The sequence below is a fragment of the Carcharodon carcharias genome, chromosome 5 (genome assembly GCF_017639515.1).
Source record: "Carcharodon carcharias isolate sCarCar2 chromosome 5, sCarCar2.pri, whole genome shotgun sequence".
Classification (NCBI taxonomy): Eukaryota; Metazoa; Chordata; class Chondrichthyes; order Lamniformes; family Lamnidae; genus Carcharodon; species Carcharodon carcharias.
In genome coordinates this window covers 30,814,213-30,840,111 of record NC_054471.1, presented here as the reverse complement: position 1 = coordinate 30,840,111, position 25,899 = coordinate 30,814,213, and the positions used below count along the sequence as shown (strand labels likewise).

The 25,899-nt window shown below is 43.2% G+C and overlaps 1 protein-coding gene across 1 annotated transcript in view; it reads left to right on the top strand.

Annotated features, from left to right (window-relative positions):
• Positions 1 to 696: 696 nt before the first annotated feature.
• gnmt (glycine N-methyltransferase) overlaps positions 697 to 25,899 on the top strand; it is a 79,051-nt gene continuing 53,848 nt past the window's right edge. Inside the window, exon 1 of the mRNA XM_041187262.1 lies at positions 697 to 1,009. Coding sequence (XP_041043196.1) covers positions 804 to 1,009 — 206 coding nt within the window. The 5' untranslated portion in view covers positions 697 to 803. The remainder of the gene's footprint in view (positions 1,010 to 25,899) is intronic.

Sequence of the window (25,899 nt, the reverse complement as noted above, 5' to 3'; positions counted from 1 at the left end):
AAACCATCACCTGGAATTTCCCCTCCAAGTCACTCACCATCTTGACTTGGAAATCTATCACCATTCCTTCATTGTTGCTGGATCAAAATCCTGGCACGCCCTTCCTAACAACACTGTGGGTGTACCTACACCACATGGACTGCGGCGGATCAAGAAGGCAGCTCACCACCACCTTCTGAATGGCAACTAGGGATGGGCAATAATTGTTGGCCCAGCCAGCAAAGCCCACATCCCACGAATGTATAAAAAACACATACCTGGTCATTATCACATTGCTGTTTATGGGAGCTTGCTGTGTGCAAATTGGCTGCTGTGTTCCTGTGTCCTGTGTTTGTGAATTTTGCTATATAAATGTAAGGTTTCTTTTCTTCCCTTAACCTTACCTAAGTTACCTTATTTTCCACTTGTTCCTTAACCTTGCCCTTTCCCCCAAAGGAGAAGGGGGCAAATGCACCTGTGAGGGGTGGGAGGGGGGTGGTGACAGTGAGTGTAAACCAATCAGGGTCAAAGTGGGAGGAACCAATCAGCTCAAAGAGCAGGAGGGATCTTCCCTTTGTCCCTGAATGGGAGAAGTTACCCATTGTGACGTAAAGGGGAGGGGTCACCAGGGGGAGGGGTGGGAAGGGGGCGTGACCGAGGGGGGTGTGTGTCTGGAAGCGGGGCCGCTGATTGGCCGAGAGCGTTTTGTTGGCGTTCCACTAAAGTTTTGGTCACGGCTGAAAGTTTTGTGGGAAGCGGCCGGTCGGTAACGACTCGCTCTGCGTCCCAGTTCTCAGCCTCTCCCTCACCCCCCGACCTCAGGGATGGTGGACAACGTGTACCGGACCCGTTCGCTCGGGGTCGCGGCTGTCGGCTTGCCTGACCAGTACGCGGACGGCAAAGCAGCAAAGGTCTGGCAGCTCTACATCGGTGACACTAGGAGCAGGACAGAGGAGTACAGGAGCTCCGTGGTGCAGCTGCTGCGCCAGCACAAGTGTCAGCGGATCCTGGATGTGGCGTGTGGCACCGGGTAGGGGGAGTTGGATAAAACCCACCATCTGCCAACTTTCTTTCCATTGAATCGATATATATATATATAAATACTGTGCCTTACCTTTGCTCTCCTTCCTGTTAAAGAACAGTGTGTATGATGCAAACATTGCACCAAATGTCAGATCACAGATACCGTTAGAGCGAATTCTGCACCTTTGACACGAACCCCACGATATCCAAATCATAAGACTACTTGCCTGGGAAAGTTTCACACCTTTGCACTGATTTGCACCTCCCCTTGAGGTGAGGCTAATGTTTTTAATAGTGTGCTTAAACCAGACATAAATACCCTGGTTGCCATCTGGAATCAGCCATCTACAGCCTTACGGACTGAATATTGAGTTCAACAACTTTAGATCATGAACTCTCTCCTCCATCCCCACCCACTTTCCGATTTTCCCCTCTTTGTTTTTTCCAATAATTTATATAGATTTTTTCTTTTCCCACCGATTTCCATTATTTTTAAATGTATTTCCATCCATTGTTTTATCTCTACCTTTTAGACTTTTTCGACTCCTTCACCCCACCCCCACTAAGGCTATCTGTACCTTGCGTGTCCTGCTTTCTACCCTTAATTAGCACGTTCCTTTAGATAATATCACCATCTTCAACACCTCTTTGTCCTTTTGTCTGTGACATCTTTTAGTTATCTCCACCTATCACTGGCCCTCTATCCAGCTCTTCTTGTCCCAACACCCCCCCCCCCTTAAACCAGCTTATATTTCACCCCTTCTCTATTTTTAATTAGTTGTCTTGAAGAGTCATGCGGACTCAAAATGTCAACTGTGCTCCTCTGCATCGATGCTGCCAGACCTGCTGAGTTTTTCCAGGTATTTTTGTTTTTGTTTTTGTTTCGGATTTCCAGCATCCGCAGTTCTTTGCTTTTATCTAAGGTCATCCATTTAGCAACCTGACTGTGTGGTGGCTACCCAGTCGCTCGTGTGGGATGCAAACCAGCCTGTATGGAAGAAACAAAGGTCTACTTATAGATAATTGATTATTGAAAATTAAAATGTACCTTAAAGGAGCCGTTCTGTGTTCACACACAATTATAGATATATGTGCAACGTGTCCCCTTCCTTAAACAAACGCTGGCAGCCTTACTTGTGGGGCAGCTGCCGTGGTTGGTTTTTGATTGTTGGGACCTGCACTCAATTGATCTGCGGTAAAGTTGCCTTTAAAAGTTTGTCCCGGTACAATGCAAGATTTTCTCAGAATTCAGCCTGCAGTTCATTTGGGCACGGAGACAGGGTAGTTAGGAGTGGGGGTTTGGGGGTCTAATTAGCTCTTTTAAAGGACTGGCGCAGACATGATGGGCCAAAGCGTACCCATACGATCGCCAAGTGACCCTCAGAACAGTGTTATCACTGAATGAATGAGAGAGTAGTAATTCTGCAGTACTCTTTGTGGTAGCTGGTCACCCCCAACTGACACTGGCAGCAAGTTAATAAATGCAAAGTACTGCAGATGCTGCAAGTGTGAGATAAAAACAAAGTGCTAGAAAAACTCAGCAAGCTGGCAGCATCTGTAGAGAGTTATCTTTCCGTGTCCAGTGTGCCTCTTCCAAAAGAGGCAAGTTATTCAAGCTTTGAAGTGCTGATGAAACAAGGAAGTTAACAGATGAAAGCAAGATCAATTTCAGAGATTTAGGATGACACATCATGCTGTGTCCTCATTTAAAGTTAAGAACTGTACTTATTCTCACCAGAAGTGTGTTGTGTAGCACTCAGGTCTCAGGGACCTGTCCAAGAGCTTAACTGGTCACTGCTCCGGGTGCAGACCTGGGTGAGTGCAAAGTGCACTCAGGCAGCAGGAGCAGAACATTGTATTGAAGTGCATTTAAAGAGGTGGGAATTGTTAAAGGGTATTGTTTTCGTAGATGATTGGGCAAGAATTTGCTGTCAAAATAATGACCGGGCCATTATTTCTGGGTAAATGATACAGTGGCTGCAGGCGAGGTGCTTGAACATGAATATCCAAAGGTTGCTCCCTGTGTTGTGCTGCTGCCCTGTTACCTTTGCAAAAATGGCACCTCATCCTTAGCCTTTTTTTTTTGGCACTTGCTATTTTTGCCCTTTAATTGCCCACTAACCCCACCGCATCAAGTTAAATTGTGCAATTACATGAATAAATAGCCTTTTAGCAACCTGAAAAAATATTGCTCAAAAAAGAGCCTAGAACCTGAAAAATGTTCCTCATTACCAGTTAACCACACTGGCACCCAAAATTACCTGTTACCAGTGTGGAGGCCCCTTCTTTCAGGTTTCGAATTTTTCATGGAGATTTATAAGATGCCAACATTTTAAAATGTAATTTTATTTTGTACATTCCCTCTGTCTCTTTTTTTTTCTCCCTTAATCAAATATTTCTCTCTCCTTATTTCTCTTTTCCTGACTTGACATTGAATTCACCCTCTAATGCACCCTCCTTCACAATCCTTTCTGAGTTTAATTCACAACCTTAAGTGGTTAAACAGTTACTCTGTTTGTTGCTCTGTTCACTTTGGTCCAGATATCTCATTTCCCTCATTGTGACATATCAGCTCTCACTTTCAGTGATTTTATGGGAAAAATGTCCTTGAGCTGTAGGGTACTTGTGCAAGTCTAAAGGCAAGTGCTATTAGATGGCCTGCTACTGCAAATCCTGGCTTAAGATCATTCAGCCCAGAAGGAAGTCATTCGGCCCTTCAGATCTGTGCCAGCTCTTTGAAAAAGCTATCCAATCCAGTCCCATTCCACCTCTTTTTTCCCCATGGTCCTGCAATATTTCCATCAGGTCTTTACCCAATTCCCTTTTTAAAGCTGCTATTGAATCTTCTTCCATCATTCTTTCAGGCAGTGAGTTCCATGTTTTAACAATCTCACTGTAAAAAAGAAAATAATTCTTATTTCAGCCTTGCTTATTTTGTCAAATATCATCAATCTGCAGAAAAAGTTTCGCCCCATTTACTCTATGAAAACCCCTCAAAATTTTGAACACCTCTCCTGACTACCTCCTTAACCTTCTCTGCTTGAAGGAGAACAATTCCAGCTTCCCTAGTCTGTCTGGATGACTGAAGTCCCTTATCTCTGGTATATTTCTGTTAAAGTTCCACTGCACCCTTACCAAGGCTTTCACATATTCTCTAAAGTATGGTAACCAGAATTGGATACAATATTACATTGGATGCAATTGCCATAATGGTAGAAGGCCAACTAAACGGTCATTTTTTCATCTAATAATTCCCAGATTTTGGTTCCAAATGAGAGAGAGTTAGGCAATTCTATGAACTTTGGGGTGAATACGCATGTAAGAGACCATCTCCCTCTGGCATTGGCACTTCAGTTCTGCACAATCTCTTTCCCTGATTTCCCAGTTGCAAGTATTAAGCTAACTAAAAAATAACACTCTTCTTCCCACTTATGCTTCTCAGTCTGTTTCCCTGCTATCTATTTATTAATCTCCTCTTGAAATTGACATCACTATCAGCTTCTACTGCCTGTCTTGGCAATTTCTTCCACAGAATCCTATCTGTAAAGTAGCTGCCCCATAGTCGAGTTTCTGACTGTGCCAAGCACTGCCCTAAAACATCATTCTGCCTTAATAACAAATCATGCCATGTTACAGGCTAGTGGAAATGTTAAAACATTTATAATCACAGATCTCGTGGTGCATGATTCCACTGAAGGATAATAACTTGCCGTTAAATAGCAGCTTTATCATAGAGAAATGTTCCAAGGTCTTTCAGAGACAAGTAATAAGACACAAATGGACATGGAGCCAAAGAAGGGGACACCTAAGAGGGTGACCAGTAGCTTGGTCAAAAAGGTGAGTTTCAAGAAGGGTCTTAAATGAGGCGATGAAAAGGGGGAGAGTTTAGAGAGAGAATTCCTGACCTTCAGACCAGACAAATGAAGGCACGGCGACCAATGGAAGGCCAAGAGGAGGAATGCATGGGAGGTCAGAATCCAAGGAATCGAAAGTTTGGATAGGGGTGTAGTAGGACTGGAGGAGGTTGGATTGATGGGGAGAGGCGAGGTTGTATAATGACTTCAACACAGTAGAGGGGTAGGATATGATTTCAACCCTGTGATCTCTCCATGCAGTTAGTTCTTTTTTGTAGCCAAGCTGCTTGAGAAAGATGATTAACAACATTCAGCTGAAAACTGCAGGCTGACATTGGGCCTCATACAAGAGTCTATATTGGGGCAAACCAAGACTACTCCCCTCATCTTGAGGAAGGGAGCACAGTTAACGTTTCGAGTCTGCATGACTCTTCAACAGAACTAAGGAAAAATAGAAAAGGGGTGAAATATAAGCTGGTTTAAGAGGGGGGTGGGGGCGGTGGGTTGGGGTTGAGACAAGAGAACTGGATAGAGGGCCAGTGATAGGTGGAGATAACCAAAAGATGTCACAGACAAAAGGACAAAGAGATTTAGAAGGTGGTGATATTATCTAAAGGAATGTGCTAATTAAGGGTAGAAAGCAGGACAAGCAAGATACAGATAGCCCTAGTGGGGGTGGGGTGGGGTGAAGGCGTTGAAAAAGGCTAAAAGGTAGAGATAAAACAATGGATGGTAAATACATTTAAACATAATGGAAATAGGTGAGAAAAGAAAAATCTATATAAATTATTGGAAAAAACAAAGAGGGGGAAAATCGGAAAGGAGGGGGAAAATCGGAAAGGGGGTGGGGATGGAGGAGAGAGTTCATGATCTAAAATTGTTGAACTCAATATTCAGTCCAAAAGGCTGTAAAGTGCCTAGTCCGGAGATGAGTAGGGTGGAGTGTTGAAATGGCAAGCGACAGGGAGGTCTGGGTAATGCTTACGGACAGAATAAAGGTGTCCTGCAAAGCTGCTTCAACACTCCACCCTGCTCTCATGCCCACATGTCCGTCCTTGGCTTGCTGCATTGTTCCAGTGAAGCTCAATGCAAACTGGAGGAACAGCACCTCATCTTCCGACTTGGTACTTTACAGCCTTTCAGACAGAATATTGAGTTCAACAATTTTATATCATGAACTCTCTCCTCCATCCCCATCCCCTTTCTGATTTTTCCCCCTCCATTTTTTCCAATAATTTATATAGATTTTTCTTTTCCCACCTATTTCCATTATTTTTAAATGCATTTCCATCCATTGTTTTACCTCTACCTTTTAGCCTTTTTCAACTCCTTCACCCCACTCCCACTAGGGCTATCTGTACCTTGCTTGTCCTGCTTTCTACCCTTAATTAGCACATTCCTTTAGATAATATCACCACCTTCAACACCTCTTTGTCCTTTTGTCTGTGACATCTTTTGGCTATCTCCACCTATCACTGGCCCTCTATCCAGCTCTCTTGTCCCAAACCCCTCCCCCCACTTAAACCAGCTTATATTTCACCCATTTTCTATTTTTCCTTGGTTCTGTTGAAGAGTCATGCGGACTCGAAACATTAACTGTGCTACTCTCCACAGATGCTGCCAGACCTGCTGAGCTTTTCCAGGTATTTTTGTTTTTGTTTTCGATTTCCAGCATCCGCAGTTTTTTTGCTTTTATCTTTTTTGCTTTTATCCCCTCACTTGAGCTTGTTCCTCCAGTTGCCTAGCTGACCATATGCGACCATTGGGGTCTGTCTGTTGGAGCCAAAGTTTGAAAAATGCATACAAGTTGCTTTTTCTCTTTCTGATGCCACCCTCCCAGTTTATCCCTCAATCAAACCCCATCTTGAATTTGCTGACACTACCAAGCTCCATTGTCTCCTTTGACATTCCACATAATTCTCCACACTCCATGTAGTTAAATCTAAACCTTACCTTTTCTTGGCTTGAGTCGTATCACCTTGTGGACTTTGTTGTTGTGTCAAACAGATTATTAGGGTATAACTTACCTCCACCCCTTAAAACAGGATTATCCAACCTCCAGCCCTAAGAATTAATATGGACCCTGATCCCTCATAGTTTGACCTTCCGAGATATCTGCACTCCTCTAATTCTGGCCTCTTGAGCTTCCCTGGTTTTAATCTCTCCCCCATTGCTGGCTATGCCTTCAGTTACCTAGGCTTTATGTTTCGGAATGCTTAACCAACATCTCTCCATCTCATGATCTCATTTTCCTCCTTTAAGGCATTCCCTCCAACCTACCTTTTTGACCAAATAACTCTGTTTCCAGTGTCATATTTTGTTTTGTAATGCTCCTGTGAAGTGCCTTGGGAGGTTATTGTGTTAAAGGTGCTATATAAATAAAAGTTATTGCTGTTGTGGTTATATCTATTAGTACTGTAGTTTGATTGTAGGAACATTGGAACAGGAGTAGGGTATTTAGCCCCTTCAGCCTGCTTTACCATTTAATGAGGCCATGACTGATCTATGCCTAACTCCATATGACTGTGTTAGCCCCACTGATATATTTGGAAAGTTAGATTTTAGATACACTGCAGTTGGTGGGTGGTGTAGATTAACGGGTTAACATCAGGAGCACCTGATACTGATAAAACTACAAATGTAACTGTGATGCAATGTCACATGACTAAGAGAATGAGATCTGGTGGGTAGCAGAAGTATAACCTCATGTGGAGTACTGAGATGGATCTATAGATCTGTAAATAAATATTTTTTTTACGAATAACAGTCTGTGGTAGCATTCTTAGGATAACAGGAAACCCCATCTAGACCCTGAACACGACACGAAACATGGTGGCAGCTGGTGGTTTCTGTCAACTCTTTATGCACACCATCCAAAACGTGGTAGCAGCAGAAAGAGCCGCTTAATAGCACTATTGATAATACTTTTCATCACTTTACTGATGATTGAGAGTAGACTGATGGGGCGGTAATTGGCCAGGTTGGATTTGTCCTGCTTTTTGTGTACAGGACATACCTGGGCAATTTTGCACATAGCTGGGTAGATGCCAGTGTTATAGCTGTACTGGAACAGCTTGGCTAGGGGCACGGTAAGTTCTGGAACACAAGTCTCCAGTACTATTGCCAGATATTTTAGGGCCATAGTCTTTGCAGTGTCCAGTGCCTTCAGCCGTTTCTTGATATCATGTGGATTTAATGGAATTGACTGAAGACTGGCATCTGTGATACTGGGGACCCCTTGAGGAGGCTGAGATGGATCATCCACTTGGCGTTTCTAGCTGAAGATTGTAGGAAATGCTTCAGCCTTACCTTTTGCACTGATGTGCTGAGCTCCTCCATCATTGAGGATGGGGATATTTGTGGATTCTCCTCCTCCAGCGAGTTGTTTAGCTGTCCACCACCAATCGTGACTGGATGTGGCAGGATTGGAGAGCTTGGATCTAATCCATTGGTTGTGGAATTGCTTAGCTCTGTCTATCCCTTGCTGCCTATGCTGTTTGGCACAAGTAGTCCTGTGCTATAGCTTCACCAAGTTGACACCTCATTTTTAGGTCTGTCTGGTGCTGCTCCTCACATGTCCACCTGCACTCTTCATTGAAGCAGGGTTAATCCCCTTGCTTGTTTGTAATGGTAGAGCGGGTGATATGCCAGGCCATGAGATTACAGATTGTATTGGAGTACAATTCTGCTGCTGCTGATGGCCTACAACACCTCAAGGCTGCCCAGTCTTGAGTCGCTACATCTGTTCAAAATCTATCCTGTTTAGCACGGTGGTAGTGCCACACAACACAATAGAGGACATTCTCAATGTGAAGACGGGACTTCATCATCATCACAAGTACCGTAGGGTGGTCACTCCTACCGATACTGTCATGGACAGGTACATCTGCAGCAGGCAGCATGGTGAGGATGAGGTTAAGTGTTGATTCCCTCACCACCTACTACAGACCCAGTCTAGCAGCTATGTCCTTTAGGACTCAACCAGCTTAGTCAGTCGTGGTGGCGCCAAGCTACTCTCGTTGATGGACATTGAAGACCCCACCCAGGGTACATTCTGTGCTCTTGCCGCCTCAGTGCTTCCGGCAAGTAGTGTTCAACATGGTGGAGCACTGATTCATCAGCTGTGGGTAGGTGGCATGTGGTAATCAGCAGGAGGTTTCCTTCCCCATGTTTGACTTGATGCCATGAGACTTCATGGGATCTGGAGTCAATGTTGAAGACTCCCAGGGCATCTCCCTTCCCACTGTATACCACTGTGCTGCTACCTCTGCTGGGTCTGTCCTGCCGGTGGGATAGGACATACCCAGGGATGGTGAAGGTGGTGTCAGGGACATTATCTCTAAGATATGATTCTATTCCTGACTTTGTCAAGTTGTTGCTTGACTAGTCAATGAGACAACTCTCCCAATTTTGGCACTAGCCCAGATGTTCGTAAGGAGGACTTTGCAGGGTTGACAGGGCTGTGATTGCCGTTGTTGTTTCCGGTGCCTAGGTCGATGCCGGGTGGTCCATCCGGCTTCGTTCCTTTGAGACTTTTTAGTGGTTTGATACAACTGAGTGGCTTGCTAGGCCATTTCAGAGGGCCTAAAAACTTCACAGAATTACAAGGATTCCTTGGGATGGTCAATCTGCTAGCAATTTCCAACTGAACTTGCTGGAAATCAGTGAGCCTTTCTGACAGCTGTTGAGACAAGGTTAAAAGCGGTGATGGAATGTGGATCAGCTAAATGCTTCTGTCAAGATCAAAAATCTAAGTTCACCAGAAATTCTAGCTCACTACAGTCCAGAGTTGTTAGCAATTGTAGCAGAGGCACATCAACTACAGCCTTGGCTGCAGTGTTGTTTTAAGCCCCAAAATGGACAATGAACAGTAAGGAATCAAAATGGAAGACTAACATTTTATTGAGGAAGTGGAAACATATGCTTCAATCATTACCAAACACTTACCAGCCACTGAGAAGAGATTACAAGAGATTAAGCAAGCACAACAGCTGGATGATGAGTACATCAAAATGAAAGACTATGGCAGGACAGATGGCCCAAGTATACTCCTAACAACCCAGTACTTCGCCAATACTCTGAATAGAAAAAACACCTGGACTCAGCATTCTTCAGAAAATCCATCAAGGTCACTTGGGAATAGCGAAGTGCAGGGCAAGAGCCCACCAATCAGTCTGGTGGCCAGGCATCATTCACTCTATTGAAGGGCTAATCATGAATTGCCGAATGTGTGCAGTGAATAGCCAGCAGCAGAGCGAACCACTGGTACCCACCGCTTTTTCTTCAAGGGAATGGATTCATTTGAGTTCAAAGACAAAGTTTTCATCGTCGTCATTGATTCCTACTCTGAAGTGAGTAGACTGCACAGCATCACGGTGGAGGTAGCCATTACATCATTAAGAAGAATTTTCGTGCCACATTGTATCCTGGGCATTGTGCTGTCAGACAACGGACCTTAGTTTGCTACAGCTCTGCACAAGAATATGTTTTCATGCATGTGACTAGTTCACCCAGATATCCTCAGTCAGGTGAAGATGCAAAAAGAGGAGCTTGAAATAATCAAGGAATTGATGAAAGAGAACAATGATAATAACTTAGTCCTTCTTAACTACAGAACCTCCTGCTAAAATACAGGTTCTCACCATCAGAACTATTGATGGGAAGACGGCCGTCAGCACAACTATAACTAACTAACATAATATGACTAACACTGCAAACTAACATTACCTCAGATGATCATGAAAAAGTTAGGAAGCGTGAGGAGAAACAAAAAAGCTTCCTAATTTCAACTCCAGGCATAGGGCATGAGACTTGTAAGTGCTACAGCCTGGAAAGAGTGTGTGGATATGAGATCAACAGAAAGAAGGCGTTGTAATAGAAAGGGCCCCACAACTGAGATATTTTAGATTTGAGACAGACCAGGGAAATATCAGAAGGAACCAAAGAGCCTTGATATCATTGGGAAGGAAACCAGTTGGAACCATGGACATACCATTTAGGGCTGGATGGAGAAAAGGAACCAGAAACAAGTAGAAACTCGACATCCACCCAGGTGGGAGACACTCCTTTCAAATAAAGAGAGAGTGCAGTTCATCCTCAACCTCAAAGTGAAATCAGGACCAGATCAGGCAGACTGGTCAAGGCATCACCGAGACTAACCCTGTGAGGTCTGAGACTTTGTGGGAGAAGTAGAAGGATCTACATAATTAGGATAAAGACTTTGGGGGAGATGTAGAAGGATGATTATAGTTGGGATAAATACTTTGGGAGAGACATAGAATAATGTATATAGTTGGGATAAAAGCTTTGCAGGAGATGTAGAAGGATGATTATAGTTGGTATAAGTACTTTGGTGGATATGTAGAAGGATGTATATAGTTAGGATAAGTACTTTGGGGAAGATGTAGAAGGATGATTATAGTTATGATAAAGACTTTGGGGGAGATGTAAAGTAAAGGGTTAACATCAAGAGCACCTAATGTAACTATTGATGTAACTGTGATGCAATGTCACATGACTAAGAGATTGGGATCTGGCGGGAAGCAGAACAACCTGGTGTAGAGTACTGAGATGTGTATAAAAATCTGTAAGTAAACAAGAATGTTTTTTACAAATATGTCTATGGCAGCATTCTGAGGGTACCAGGCAAACCTTAAAGAAACACCATCTAGACCCTGAACCTGAGACAAAACAGATGGTAGACTTTACAGTCTCAGATGTGCGATCATGGAGAGCTATTATGACTGGGTCTCGCGTGAGGTCCCCAATTTGTTATGATCCTGGACAAGGTACCCCAAATTGTTATGCTCAAGGGTGAGGAGGGATGAACTGGCTCCCCTTCTGTATTTAACTCCCTTGGTTTGTCGCAACAAGATTAATTTAAAAAGGATCCCTTCCCTTTTCCCAGTCCAAATGTATTTATTTTTTAAAAGGAGCCAGTTTAACCAGGCTTTCTTAAGTCAAAGAAAGAATGAGTTTATTAGTTACTAAAACGCGAGGAAAAGAATAATAAAAACACAACACACATACACACAGATTAGAAATGAGAAGTGAGCCCAAAAATAGCAATTAAAAAGATATACAAATTAGTCTTTAGCTGGTCTGTGAGGAGTAGATAATGAAACGTTGCGGCCGTTAAGTTGAATGATTCTGGTAGAGCTGACTTTGGGCAGTTGAGCAGTTGTTTTGGAGATTCTTGGTTCTGCAGGTTAGCCGAAAAGAGTTATCCTGTTTCCTTTTCAACTGTGGCTTTCCTGACTTGTGACTTGCTTCCAGCAATCAGTGAGAGAGACTTTTTTTACCTGCAACTGCAGGGATGCCTCATTGATATTCTTCAGCTGTGACCTTCACAGCATACAATCGCACCAAGCTTGGAACACTAAAACTAGCACACACAGACCAAGTTTGCAGTTGGCTTTTAACCCCTTGTCTTGTGTATTCCTGGAAGGGAAAAACAAATATGCCGTTCATCCAGAAACTGCTTTCTTTCAACTCAAATTATGTCCACAGTCTGGGATATAACTCAACGGGAGATGGTTTCTGCTGCAATTATAATCAGATTTTTTGCATTGCATCTCTTCCTTTGAAGTGTCTCTGTCTGAAGGATGCATGGACACCTTTATAGGTGCAGCATTCCGATCTTTCTGGACTAGTTGGTCACGTGTAATCCACATAGGAATTTTCCAGCAAAGAGTTACTTTACAATCTCAGCCAGCTTTTGCTTGTAGGTCCTTGAAAAAAAGACACGTCTTGCTTATAAGTTCAATGTGTCCGTAAATAATTCGGGGCTGTGATTCATGGTCATGACATATGCCAGGTCCTCGGGGGAAGGAATTTATGTTCATATTCTGTGGTTCACTTGGTAACCCTCTCACTTCTGAATCAGAGGGTTATATGTTTAGGTTCCACTCCAGAGACTTAAACTGATATTGTTGGGTCACTTACCTCATTGCTGTTTGTTGGAGCTTGATGTGCACAAATTGCTGCTGTGTTTGCTGCATTAGAAAAGTGACAACACTTTGAAAGGACTTTATTGGCTGTAAGGTGCCCTGGGATGTCCTGAGGTAGTGAACGATGCTTTAAAAAAATTCTTCTTCTATATGCAGAGTTAAGAGTCAATAAAATAATCTACATTAACAACGTAATTATTTTTGCCCCTAAAGTAATGCAGCACATTGTCCTCTTAAGGCCAGTTTTATGAGGCCTTGAACGCAGCACAGAGCCTGCTTCTGATATTAACACCAGAAAATTAGGAAGGCCAACTTTGAGTACACTGATCTCCATTCTAGTTTTCCCTCTGATTTCTTGCTATATGTTAGCCAGACTGGCTCATTGATGGGAACGAGAGGGATAGATGTTGAACTGGGCCAGAATCAAGGGAACTGCAGACATATTGGAAAAATAACTGAGGAGTGGAACTAATTGGAAAGCTTTTTCAAAGAGCCGATACAGGTCCAGTAACCTTCTGTGCTGTATGATTCTCTGCTTCTATGGTATTTTAGCTGCCATTTTCATTTTCTTCAGCTGGAAACCTTCTTTTACATGCCTATTTCAAAAAATTCAGGATTCCTCTGTTCCTGCAGATTGCCTATCTGAGGATTATGGCCACTGATAATAAGCCTAAAAAACATGACACACTGTAAATTCATGGCAGGCCCTCCATCAGCATCTGTGTATCAAGGACAGGATAATGGTTTAGATCAAGATCCTTCATTGGAACTGAGGCTTTGAATCACATTGGCTTCTGGTCAAGCAGTGCCTTGATTTTAAAACCCTCATCCTTGTTTTCAAATCCATCCGTCGCCTCACATCTCCCTACCTCCGTCATCTCCTCCAGGCCCACGACCCCTGAGATATCTGTGCACCTCTGTCTCTTGAGTATCCCCGAATTTAATCACACTGTGAATAGTGACCGTGCCTTCAAGTGAGAATTAGGACCCTAAGCTGTGGAATTTTCTCCCTGAGCTCCCTAGGCGATGAGTTCCTGAAAGCAGATTTTAGGGAGTTAGGAAGGGAATTAAAAAACAGGAAGTCAAGAGCAGTAATCTCAGGATTGCTCCCAGTGCCATGTGCTAATGAGTTTAAGAATAAGAAGATTGAACAGTTCAACATGTGGCTGAAGAAATGGAGTAGGAGGAAGGGTTTTAGATTTCTGAGACATTGGGATTGGTTCTGGGGCAGTTGGAACCTGTACAAGAAGGACAGGTTACACCTTAACAGGACTGTGACTAATGTCCTCATGGGGAGGTTTGCTAGTATTGTTGGGGAGGGTTTAAACTAGATTGGCAGGGGGATGGGAACCTGAGGGGAATTCAGAGTGGAGAGGAGAAATACTGGCAGTGGGAAGCAGTGAAGTATTAACTAATAATGAGGATATATCAGAGAGTTGTATCGTGGTAGATGAAATACTTGGAGAGTTTAATAGAATTAGAGTAGGCAACAGTAAGTCATTAGATGGGGTCAGAGTAAAGGGGAAAGTAAAAAAGCCTAAATCAGGATTAGTGTGCATATTTGTGAATGCACGGAGTGTGGTTAATAAGATTAGTGAACTGCAAGCACAGGTTGACAAATGGAGTTATGTTATTATTGCTATAACAGACCTCAAAGAAGGGCAGGACTGGGATTTAAATATCCTTGGCTACAAGATGTTCAAGAGAGGCAGGAAAGGAAGAAAAGGGGCGTGGGGTGGGGAGTGGCTATATTGATTAAAGATGGCATTACAGCACTGGAAAAAGAGGATGTTACAGAGGGATCAAGGACGGAATCTCTGTAGCTAGAGGTAAGGAATGAAAATGGTGCAATAACATTGGTTGATGTGGTATATCAATCATATAGTGGAAGGGATATGGAGAAACAAATTTGCAAAGAAAATACAGAGACGCGCAAAAATTATAGAGTTATTATAATGGAGGACTTCAATTATCCAGAAATGGACAGGGATAAGAATAGTACAAAGGGACAAGAGGGGTGACAGTTTCTTGAATGTGTTCAAGATAATTTTCTGCAGCACTATGTTTCTAGCCCAACAAGAGGATATGCATTTTTGGACCCGGCTGTAGGGAATGAGCTGGCCCAGGTGGATCAAATATCAGTGAGAGAGCCTCAAGGAGACAGTGATCATTGTATCATAAAGTTTAGGTTGGTCATGAGAAAGGACAGGGCACGATCCAGAGCAGGGATAATTAATTGGGGGAAAGCCAATTTCGATGGAATGAGAAAGCATCTGAGCCAAGTGAGTTGGAATTAAATGTTCTCAGAAAGAACGGTGACTTAACAATGGGCCATCTTCAAAGAATAAGTATTGCAGGCAATGTCAAAGCATATTCCGTTGAAGGGGAAAGGTAGGACATATAAATCCAGAGCACCCTGGATGATGAGAGAGATTGAGGTGAAGATGAAAATGAAGAAGTGCGCGTACGACAGATGTCAGATGGAAAATAAAATGGGGAATCAGGCTGAATATAGAAGGACCAGAGGGGAAGTGAAGAAACAAATGAGAAAAGCAAGGAGAGAGCATGAAAAGGAGCTGGCAGCGAACATAAAAGGGAATCCCAAGGTCTTCAATAAGCGTGTAAATAATAAAACGGTGGTTGAAATAAGATCAGGGTCGATTAGGGACAAAAATGGGGACTTGCATGTGGTGGATGGAGAAATGGTGCAGGTATTGAACCAGTACTTTATATCAGTCTTTACAAAGGAAGATGCTACACAGGCCGAGACAAGAGAGGAGGTAACTGGTACACTGGAAGGGTTTAAAATTGAGAAGGAGGAGGTTTTAGAAGGGCTATCTGTAATTAAAATAGGTAAGGTGTACCGGATGAGATGCATCCAAGGGTACATAAGAACTAGGAGCAGGAGTAGGCATATTAGCCCCTCGAGCCTGCCCCACCATTCAATACGATCATGGCTGATCTCATTTTGGCCTCAACTCCAATTTACCTAAGGGAAGTGAGAGTGGAAATTGCAGAGGTCCTAGTGATAATCTTCCAGTCTTCCTTAGACACGGTGGGGGGCGGAGTGCTGCCAGAGGACTGGAGAGTTGCAAATGTTACACCCTTGTTCAAAAAGGGGCACATTGATAAAGCTGGCAACTACAGACCCATCAGTTTGACCTCAGTGGCAGGGAAACCTCTGGAAACTATAGTTCGGGATAAAATGAATAATTACTTAGACAAGTGCAGGATAATTAAGGAAAGCCAGCATGGATTCATTAAGGGAAAATCATGTTTAATTAACTTGAGCAGGTAACAGAGAAGGTTGATAAGGGAAACCTTGTTGATGTGGTGTATATGGATTTTCAAAAGGTATTTGATACAGTGAAACACAACAGACTTGTGAGCAAAATTCTAGGTGATAGAATAGAATGGAAAATGGCCACTTGGATCAGAAATTGGCTGAGTGAAAGGAAACAGGGAGTAGTGACAAATGGTTATTTTTCAGACTGGAAGAAGGTTTGTAGTGGAGTTCCTCAGGGGTCAGTGTTGGACCCTTGCTCTTTCTAATGTATATTAATGACCTAGACTGTGATATGTAGGGCATGATTTCAAAATTTGCAGGTGCTACAAAGATTGGAAATGCTGTCAAGGTATATTCCCTTGATGAGGATGGTTTTGAACTTCAAAAGGACATAGGCATGTTGGTGTGATTGGGCAGATAAGTGGCTGATGAAGCTCAATGCAGAGAAGTATGAGGTGATCCATTCGGCAGGAAGAATATGGTGAGGCAGTATAAAATAAAGGGGGAGGCTGTAAAGGAGGTATAGGAACATAAGGCCCTCACTGTATCTGTACATGGGTCATTGAAGATGGCAGGGCATGTGGAGAGAGCAGTTAATAAAGCACTAGTATTTTAGGCTTTATTAATAGGGGTATTGAGTACAAGAGTAAGGAGGCATAAAAAAAAAACAAAAACAGAATTACCTGGAAAAACTCAGCAGGTCTGGCAGCATCGGCGGAGAAGAAAAGAGTTGACGTTTCGAGTCCTCATGACCCTTCGACAGAAGGAGGTCATGTTGAACTTGTATAAGACACTAGTTAGGCCTCATCTGGAGTACTGCGTCCAGTTCTGTGTGCCATACTTGAGGGAGGATGTGACGGCATTGGAGAGAGATTCACAAGAATGATTCCAGGGATAAAGAACTGTAGCTATTAGGGTAGATTGCAGAGGTTGCGATTCTTCCTTGGAGAAAAGAAGGCTGAGAGGAGACTTGATAGATGTAGTCAAGATCCTGAGGGGTATGAACAGGGTAAACATGAGAAACTGTTCCCGTTCAAGAGAGCATCAAGACCTAGAGGGCACAGATTCAAAATGATTGGCAAAAGGAATAAATGTGATGTGAGGAAATTTTTTTTCACCCAGAGGGTGGTTGGAGTCTGGACCAAACTTCCTAAAAGGCTGGTGGAGGCAGGTTCGATCGAGGTATTAAAAAAGGAATTGGCTTGCTACCTGAAAAGAAATAATGTGCAAGGTTATGGGAATAAGGCAGGGGAGTGGGACTAGGCGGAATGCTGTTTCAGAGAGCCAGTGCAGACTCGATGGGCTGAATGGCCTCCTTCTGCACTGTAAAGACACTGTGATAGTCCTTTCAAAGATGCTCCTTAAAACCTAACTTTGATGAAATTTTCAGCCATCTGCCCTAAGGTAAGCCGTGTGGCTTGGTGTCAAATTTTGCATACAATGCTCCTGTGAAGTGCCTTGGGATGTTTTATTGCATAAAGTGCGTTAAATAAATATAGACTTGTGTTGCTGCTCTTGTTGTCTTTTCTCTTTTCAGATGTTGGCAGACTGCTGTGCAAACAAACTTGATGTTTTAATTGCAGATTTCTGACACATGCTTTTTTTCCACTGTTTTCTCTGTGAACTCACCTTGTGAAGTCCCACAGTAGTTTGTTATCCTAATTCTCCATTGCATTTGACATACAAATAATCTAATCATCTTCCGGGAGTCAATGGGGCTTTCTGCCATGGAATAAAAGCTGTAATCTCTGGCCCTTTCCCCCTTTTCACTCTCTCCCTTTCTGTATCTCTTTTTCCCTCCATTCCGCAGGTCAGCAACAAGTGCATTCCATCCTTTCCAGTGTCTGCACAACTATAATATGACTTAGTACCTCATTGACTCTCTGTACACACAAAGGCATAAGTTCAGTGTTGCTGCAAAAAAAGCCATGTGACTTTGTTTTTGGTGTCTGTCGAATTAGAAGCTTTTGGTTTGTTCACGAAACAAACTTGGGTTCACTAAAGCTCATCTTATGATTCCCCTGTGCAGCCAACTAATTCAGCCACTGCCATCAGTTAACAGCTCCGACAGAGACCCAGATGAATATCGGGTTAGGACGTGAATTGACGGCTCGAAGTCCGTTCAAAAGGCAAAAAGAGTAGCATTGTGGAATGCAATCCCCCAAATCCCCTGGTCTAAATGGAATTTGTTTCATTCAGTAGCAATGATCTGTGTGATTACGGTGACTAGCAGCTGCCCCTTTGTATACCACAGGCAAGTCCTGGGCTTTTCCATTTTGACAGAAGGATGTACAGAATCATAAGATGCAACCTCCAAAAGGACGGTAAAAAAAAACCCGAGAAGCTGATTTCAAAAGAGCGGAATTTGATTTATGGGATGGAACTTTACCAACTCAGTCTCTGCCGAAACAGTGGGATTGTTGTAGGTTGCAACTGGTTTGATTCGTTAGCTGATTTTACTGAGGGTCTTACCCAGAGCCACAGCATTATCATCTCACCGCTGGGTTGCCAGACCAATTTGAGACAATGGGTGCATTTAAAAAAAAAATTCTTACACAGTATGTGGGCATCACTGGCTGGACCAGCATTTGTTGCCCATCCCTAATTACCCTTGAGATGGTGATGGTGAGCCGCTGCCTTGGACCTCAGCATTCAAAGTGTTGTGGGAACACCCACAGTGCTGTTATTTTTTTATTGGTTCATGGGATGTGGGCATCGCTGGCTAAGCCAGCATTTATTGCCCATCCCTAATTGCCCTTGTTCAGAGGGCATTTTAGAGTCAACAACAAATTAAGGGAGAGAGTCCCAGGATTTTGACCCAGCGACAATGAAGGAACAACAAACAATATGTGGGGGAGATATGTCGATTTTACAGCCTTTTGAGTGGGGATAGAGTGTATAAAATAGGATGGGTGGCTAGCCCATCACCTTCCCCACCCAGCCCCTAGCTGTTCCCCCACAATATGGTGTGCAGGTAAGGCATCAGCCAGCCTGCCTGCCCTGAGGCTTATTGAGGTCCTTAACTGGTCCTAGGCCCTTAGCTGCCCAATCAAGGGTCTAATTTTGCCTCCGTCTGCCATAATACCATCTGAGGGGAAAAGGCAGGAATAAAGCGGGGGTACCTCACTTGGGGGGGGGGTGCCCTGTGCACATCAAGGGCACACCCAAAGATATTACCCCTGCTTTGTACTTCACCTGGCCTCCAGAAATGCCTCCTCCCAAGGTGCTCAATCCCTCCCCACCCAAAAAGCCCTGACTTACTTTAGTCCAGCATCCATGACACGTCTCCTCGGGGACTCCCTTGTGGTCCTGCTTGCTTCTGGCACTGCTGGAACTGCTCAGATTGGCTGGCAACTCTCGAGGGCAGGACTTTCTTTCCCAAGTGTTCGCGACCGACTTTTCTACCATCACCAGGTAGCAATATGACCCCCCCGACCCCCTCTCCCTCACCCCTGTATATCCAACCCACAGTTCCAAGTCATGATGGTATGTGGCTTTGAGGGGAAGTTGCAGGTGGTGGTGTTCCCATACGACTGCTATCCTTGTCCTTCTAGTTATTAAAGATTGTGGCTTTGGAATGATCTACTGATCCTTGGTGAGTTGCTGCAGTGTACCCTGTAAACGGCACACACTGCTGCCACTGTGCATCGGTGGTGGAATGATGGTGGTGGCAAATTAGTGCAGTTTGGAACTGAGTGTATACCTGGGAGTTTGGTGAGTGGGTGTTAGGTGAGGAGGGAAAAGAGATGTTGCTATCCTTTTGCTTTTTCACCTTGTAGGAATTGGTTCTTGCTCTACTACAGAGGAAGTAGGTAGCTGTTTTGGTGAGTATCTGGTGAGTGGTTAAGGTCTATTCTATTCCTAAGGTTTAAAATAGTATAGGAGCTGGTGGTAAGTTTAATGAAATATATTAAAAAGCTGAATAGGTAATTGAATAATATAATTAAGTAATTAATTAAAGCACATTAAGGATAGCAGGAGAGATGGCGTGTCATGGCTGCAGCATGTGAGAGCTTGTGGATTCCAGTGTGATTCAGGGCATCTTACTGCAGACGTGCTCAAGCACGGCTTGAGGAACTTAGGCTCAGCGTCATTGAGCTGGAGGCCGAGCTGCAGACATTGCATGACATTAGGGAGAGAGGAAGTTACCTGGATGCTTTGTACTATTAGGTGATCACACCACTTAGGATTGAGTCTTCTTATTTGGTCAGTGTTCAGGGACAGGAGTGTATAACTGTGAGTGAGGCTGGGAAGGGGAGCTAGAGGGAAGAAGTGCATGAGAACTCAGCCTTTCCAGTTTTCCATTAGGTTTGAGGTTCTCACAGCTTGTTTGGATGAGTGTGGGAGCTACAGTGTGGATGAGCTAATTGACTATGATGCCATGATACAAGAAGCCATTCAAGTGGGGAGAGCAAAAAAGGAATGTAGTGATAATGGGGGACAGTATAATGAGGGGGATTGACACTGCTCTCTGCAGCAAAGAGCGAGAGTCTGAACGGCTGTGTTGTCTGCCCAGTGCCAGGGTTCAGGACATCTGCTCAGGGCTGGAGAGGAGCTTGCTGTGGAAGGGGGAAGATCCAGTTGTCATCCATGTAGGCATCAACATGATAGGTAGAAATAGGAAAGAGGTTCTGCATAGAGAGTATGAGGAGCTAGGCACTAAATTGAAAAGCAGAACCTCAAAAGTTATAATCTCTGGATTATTATTTGAGCCATGTGTTATGATCCCCAGTTGAGGTTACCATTAGACAAACCTGATCCCAGGATGGAAACCAGCTTGATAGATCCTAACTTTTCACAGAATCTCAGAATCACACAGTGCAGAAGAGGCCCTTCACCCATCGAGTCTGCACCGACATATGAGAAACACCTGACCTACCTACCTAATCCCATTTACCAGCACTTGGCCCTTGGCCTTGAATGTTATGATGTGCCAAGTGCTCATCCAGGTACTTTTTAACGAACGTGAGGCAAACCGCCTCCATCAACCCCCAGGCAATGCATTCCTGACTGTCACCACCCTCTGGATAAAAAATATTTTCCTCATGTCCCCCCCTAAACTGTCCTTGTTTGTTTAGAAACTTGGAGAGGGGCTACTGAACAGTCACCGGAGTCAACTAATGAACTTTTAACAAAAGCATAATACATTTATTACAAAAGAAAAGATAAACTATATTACAACACTCCTTCACCCACAACTATACCTTTACAGTTATATACAGATTTGTAAGGATAACACAAGTTACAAAAGCTATTTGATATTCTAATGTTCACAGTAAGTGCAGTCCATGTAAGCCAATTGGCAACCTGTGGTCAGACACACTGCACTCTGAAACCAAGTGTTAGATGCCACCCCAGATGCTATGGATCTTTCCTCAATTCCCTCCAGATGCTTGTCACACCATGAGCCAACCAGTCTCACCAAACTCTGTCTTTCACATGAGGGTTTCCAATCTCCACTTTCCAAGAACTCACCTTGGAATCTTCCCCCAATGCTTTCTCTTGGATGCTTTCTGCAATGTTCCACCTCCAGGATTTTGAACTCTTCTTCAGATGTTCCCCTTCCCTGGGTCATCACATGCATTCAAGCTGCCTTCCAGGCACTTTCTCTTACCGACTCAGCCATCAACAGTAAACTACTGCTTCACATGTCCATAGCAAAGAGTTACAGACCTTCAGCCATCTCTTTGGACCTTCTGGCTCCTCACAAGCCTTTATATTGTTTTGACTCTGCTTCCTGCAGTTTGAAGCTTTAAACTTGAAGCTTGGAGCCTTTCTTTTCCCCTCACTTTTAACTTCACTTAACAGGACCTTTTCCATATTCCTGTCCTTCTTTGACTAGAAGATCTGCTGGGCATTTTCTCCTGTTCCACTCCCCTGGCTTCTGGGTCTTTTCCTTTAGTCTGTCATCCAGGTACTATCTGTCCCTTTTGCTCCCATCTCTCCTGGCAGCTACTTTCAACCAAATTTAGCTTGGAACTGACTCTCTTCCCCTTCTAGGCTGCTTCTGCTTGGCAGCTGTCTTCAAAACCAGCTGAACTGAAACAGCTTCCAAATCAAACTACTGTTTCTAGTTTCTTCTGTGCGTATGCCTGTGGGAGGGATCTGCCTCTCTGGACCCCTGTTGCGAGTAGGATTTCCCTACTCTGTGTTTGCTTAACTTCCCCAGCAGTCGTAAAACTCATTTGAAATGCAGGCACCTTTTAAAGTGAAACTAAAATTCAGCTTGACCTTTTCTTAACACACAAATAGAGAAGTACAGATCAAACTTAAACTTTAAAGCTAAAACTCATTCCTAGCACCCACAAATACCAATGTAACTTATTTAAACTATCTCTATTCCCTAACATGTACAAATTGGCATAGCGCAAATAAAATGAGAAGTGAATGCTTGACTCAAAGATTGGTGTGGGAGAAGTGGGTTCGGGTTTGAAGGGCACTGGCACCAGTACTAGGGAAATTTGGGGTTGTACTGTTGGGACTGCTTACACCTGAACCGTGCTGGGACTGGTGTTTTAGCGAGCCACATAACTAGGGAAGTAGAGAGGATTTGAAACTAAATAGTGGGGGCAAGTGCTCAAATTTATTAAGATGTTATAGATCAAAACATAGAGAAAAGGCAAGAGAAAAAGGTATTAATATGGGGAATAGATAAACAGACCCTGATAGGAAGGAGCACAGAATACAAACAGTAGAGCAGATAAGGCTAGAGGTTACAAAAATAATAAAAGGACAAAACTAAAGGCTCTGTATCTGAATGCACAAAGCATTTGAAACAAAACAAATGAACTGATAGCCCACAGATAGAAATAAATAAGTACAATCTGATAACCATTACAGAGACTTGGCTGCAGGGGGATGTAGATTGGGACCTGGATATTGAAGGGTACATGACATTTAGGAAGGGCAGGAAGCTAAGAGAAGGTGGGGGGGTGGGCTCTGTTAATTAATGATGGGATTAGCACAACAAAGAGGGGTGATCTAAGTTCAGGAAACCAGGATGTTGAAGTAGTTTGGATAGAAAAGAGAAGTGGTAAAGGCACAAAATTACTTGTAGTAATGGTGTACAGGTCCCCTAATAGTAACCATCCAGTAAGATGGGGTATTAAGGAAGAAATAATGGGAGAATGTCAGAAAGGTACGGCGATAATCATGGGGGAGTTTTAATCTACATTTAGTTTGGAAAAATCTGATGGGCAAAGATAGCCTAGATGAGGGATTCATAGAATGTTTTCAGGATAGCTTCTTAGAACAGCATGCTCTAGTGCCAACCAGAGAGCAGGCTATACGTAACTATACATAAGGGGGGGTTGGTGGTATAATGCTCTGGGTACCCGGGTTTGAGTCCCACCATGGCAGATGGTTGAATTTGAATTCAAAAATCTGGACTTAAAAAGAAGTGTAATGATAAGAATGAAACCATTGTCGATTGTCACAAAAACCTAACGCCCTTTAGGAAAGGAAATCTGCCGTCCTTACCTGGTCTGGCCTACACGTCACTCCAGACCCACAGCAATGTGGTTGACTCTTAAACAAGGGCTGTTAGGGATGAGCAGTAATGCTGGCCTAGCCAGCGATGCATACATCCCATGAGCAAATAAAAAAAAAACCTGGTATTGTGCAACAAGATAGGATTAATTCATGACCTTATGGTGAAGGTGCCCCTAGGTAGCAGTGATCATAATATGGTTGAATTTTACATTTAGTTTGAGGGAGGGAAGAGTGGATCTAAGACTAATATTTTAAAATGAAATAAGGGCAACTTATGAGAGCATGAAAGCAAAGCTAGCTAAAGTGAACTGGTAAATTAGTTTAAGGGATAGGTCAATAGTAATGCAGTAGCAGACAATTAAGGGGATATTTTGGAATCCAATGAAGGACAGCCCCCAAAATGCCTTACTGGTAAATAATAAATAGTTGATACCAGTTGGGACAGAGGCGAGGGCACTACAATTTGCCCCAGTATCCCTTGAGCAAAGTGGATCAAAAAAATTAGGAATCCTGTTGGTGACACCTGTTAATACCAATTCTTTTGATGGGTCATAATGTACCAGTAAACATGAAGAATGTAATAGCTTTCTCCAATGAGAAATAAAAATTCCATGAGAGGATGCACTATCCGTGGTCAACTAAAAAGATTAAAGGTAGTATCAAACTTAATGAAAAAGCATGTAATTGCACAAAGATGGGGGACAGATTAGAAGATTGGACAGAATATTAAAAAATAGCAAAGAATAACAAAAGATTGATAAGGAAGGAAAAATTAGAGTACGGGTGTAAACGAGCTAGAAACATAAAGACAGTAAGACTTTCTATAGATCTTTTAAAATGAAAAGTTAACTAAGGAAGAGAGAGGCCAAAGTGAACATAGACCCCTTAGAGAATGATTTGGATTTCCAAAAAATATTCAATAAGGTACCGCACATAAGGCTACTTAATAAGGTAAGAGCCCTTAGTGTTGGGGGTAGCATATTAGCATGGATAGAGGATTGACTAACTGATAAAAGACAGAGAGTTGGGATAAGGGGGGCATTTTCAGGATGGCAATCTGTAACCAGTGGAGCGCTGCAGGGATCAGTGCTGGGGCCACAATTATTTACAATATTCATCCATGACTTGGAAGATGGAAGTGAATGTACTATCGCCATGTTTGCGTATGACAAAAAATAGCTGGGAGGGAAAGTGGTGAAGATGACACTAAGAGTCTACAGAGGGATATAGACAGGTTAAGTGAATGGACAAAAGAGTAGCAGATGGAATATAATGTGGGAAAATGTGATGTTATGCACTTTGCAGGAAGAAGAGAGGAGCTGAATATTATTTAAATGAAGAAAGACTGCAGAAAGCTTCAGCACAGAGGGATTTGGGGGTCCTCGTGCATGAATCCCAAAAAGCTAACATACAGTTTCAGCAGGTAATAAGGAAGGCAAATGGAATGTTGGCCTTTATTTCAAAGGGAATGGAGTATAAAAATAAGGAAATCTTGCTAAAACTATACAAGGCCCTACTTCGACCACACCTAGAATACTGTGAACAGTTGTGGTCCTGTATCTAAGGAACGATATACTGGCATTGGAGGCAGTCCAGAGAAGGTTCACCGTGTTGATTCTGGGTATTGAGAGATTTTCTTATGAGGAGAGATCGAGTAGGTTGGGCCTGTACTCATTGGAATTTAGAAGAATGAGAGGTGACCTTATTGAAACATATAAGATTCTTAAGGGGCTTAACAGAGTAGATGCTGAGAGGTTGTTTCCCCTTGTGGGAGACCCTAGGACCAGAGGGCATAATCTCAGAGTAAGGGGTCGACCATTTAAGACAGAGATGAGGAGGAATATATTTTCTCAGAGGCTAGTGAATCTGTGGAATTCTCTACTGTAGAGGACTGTGGAGTTTGAGTCGTTAAGTATATTCAAGACTCTCTTGCAGTTCCATTCGTTATAAGACTGGCCTTATAGGCAACCTCGTAAATAGGGTCTGAGCTATTTGCTCACTATGCAGGCATGATGCTGAAATAGGGGGCATCCTTCGGGATAATGGTTACCCTGATCAGATCATTTCATACTGTATATCACACAGATTCAGGAAAGGGCCCAAGGCTATTACATTCGGCCCTGAAAAGTGCCCTCTCTGCCTCAGATTACCCTGGAAGGGCAAGGTATCTCAAAAATTTGAGCAACAGATGAAGCTAATTGTTTCACACTGCTATTATGCAGTAGCAACATGAGTGGTATTCACTACTAACAGAATACTGCCATTATGCCTAAAAGACATTCTGCCTATCACATGAATGAGTAACGTGGTGTATGGA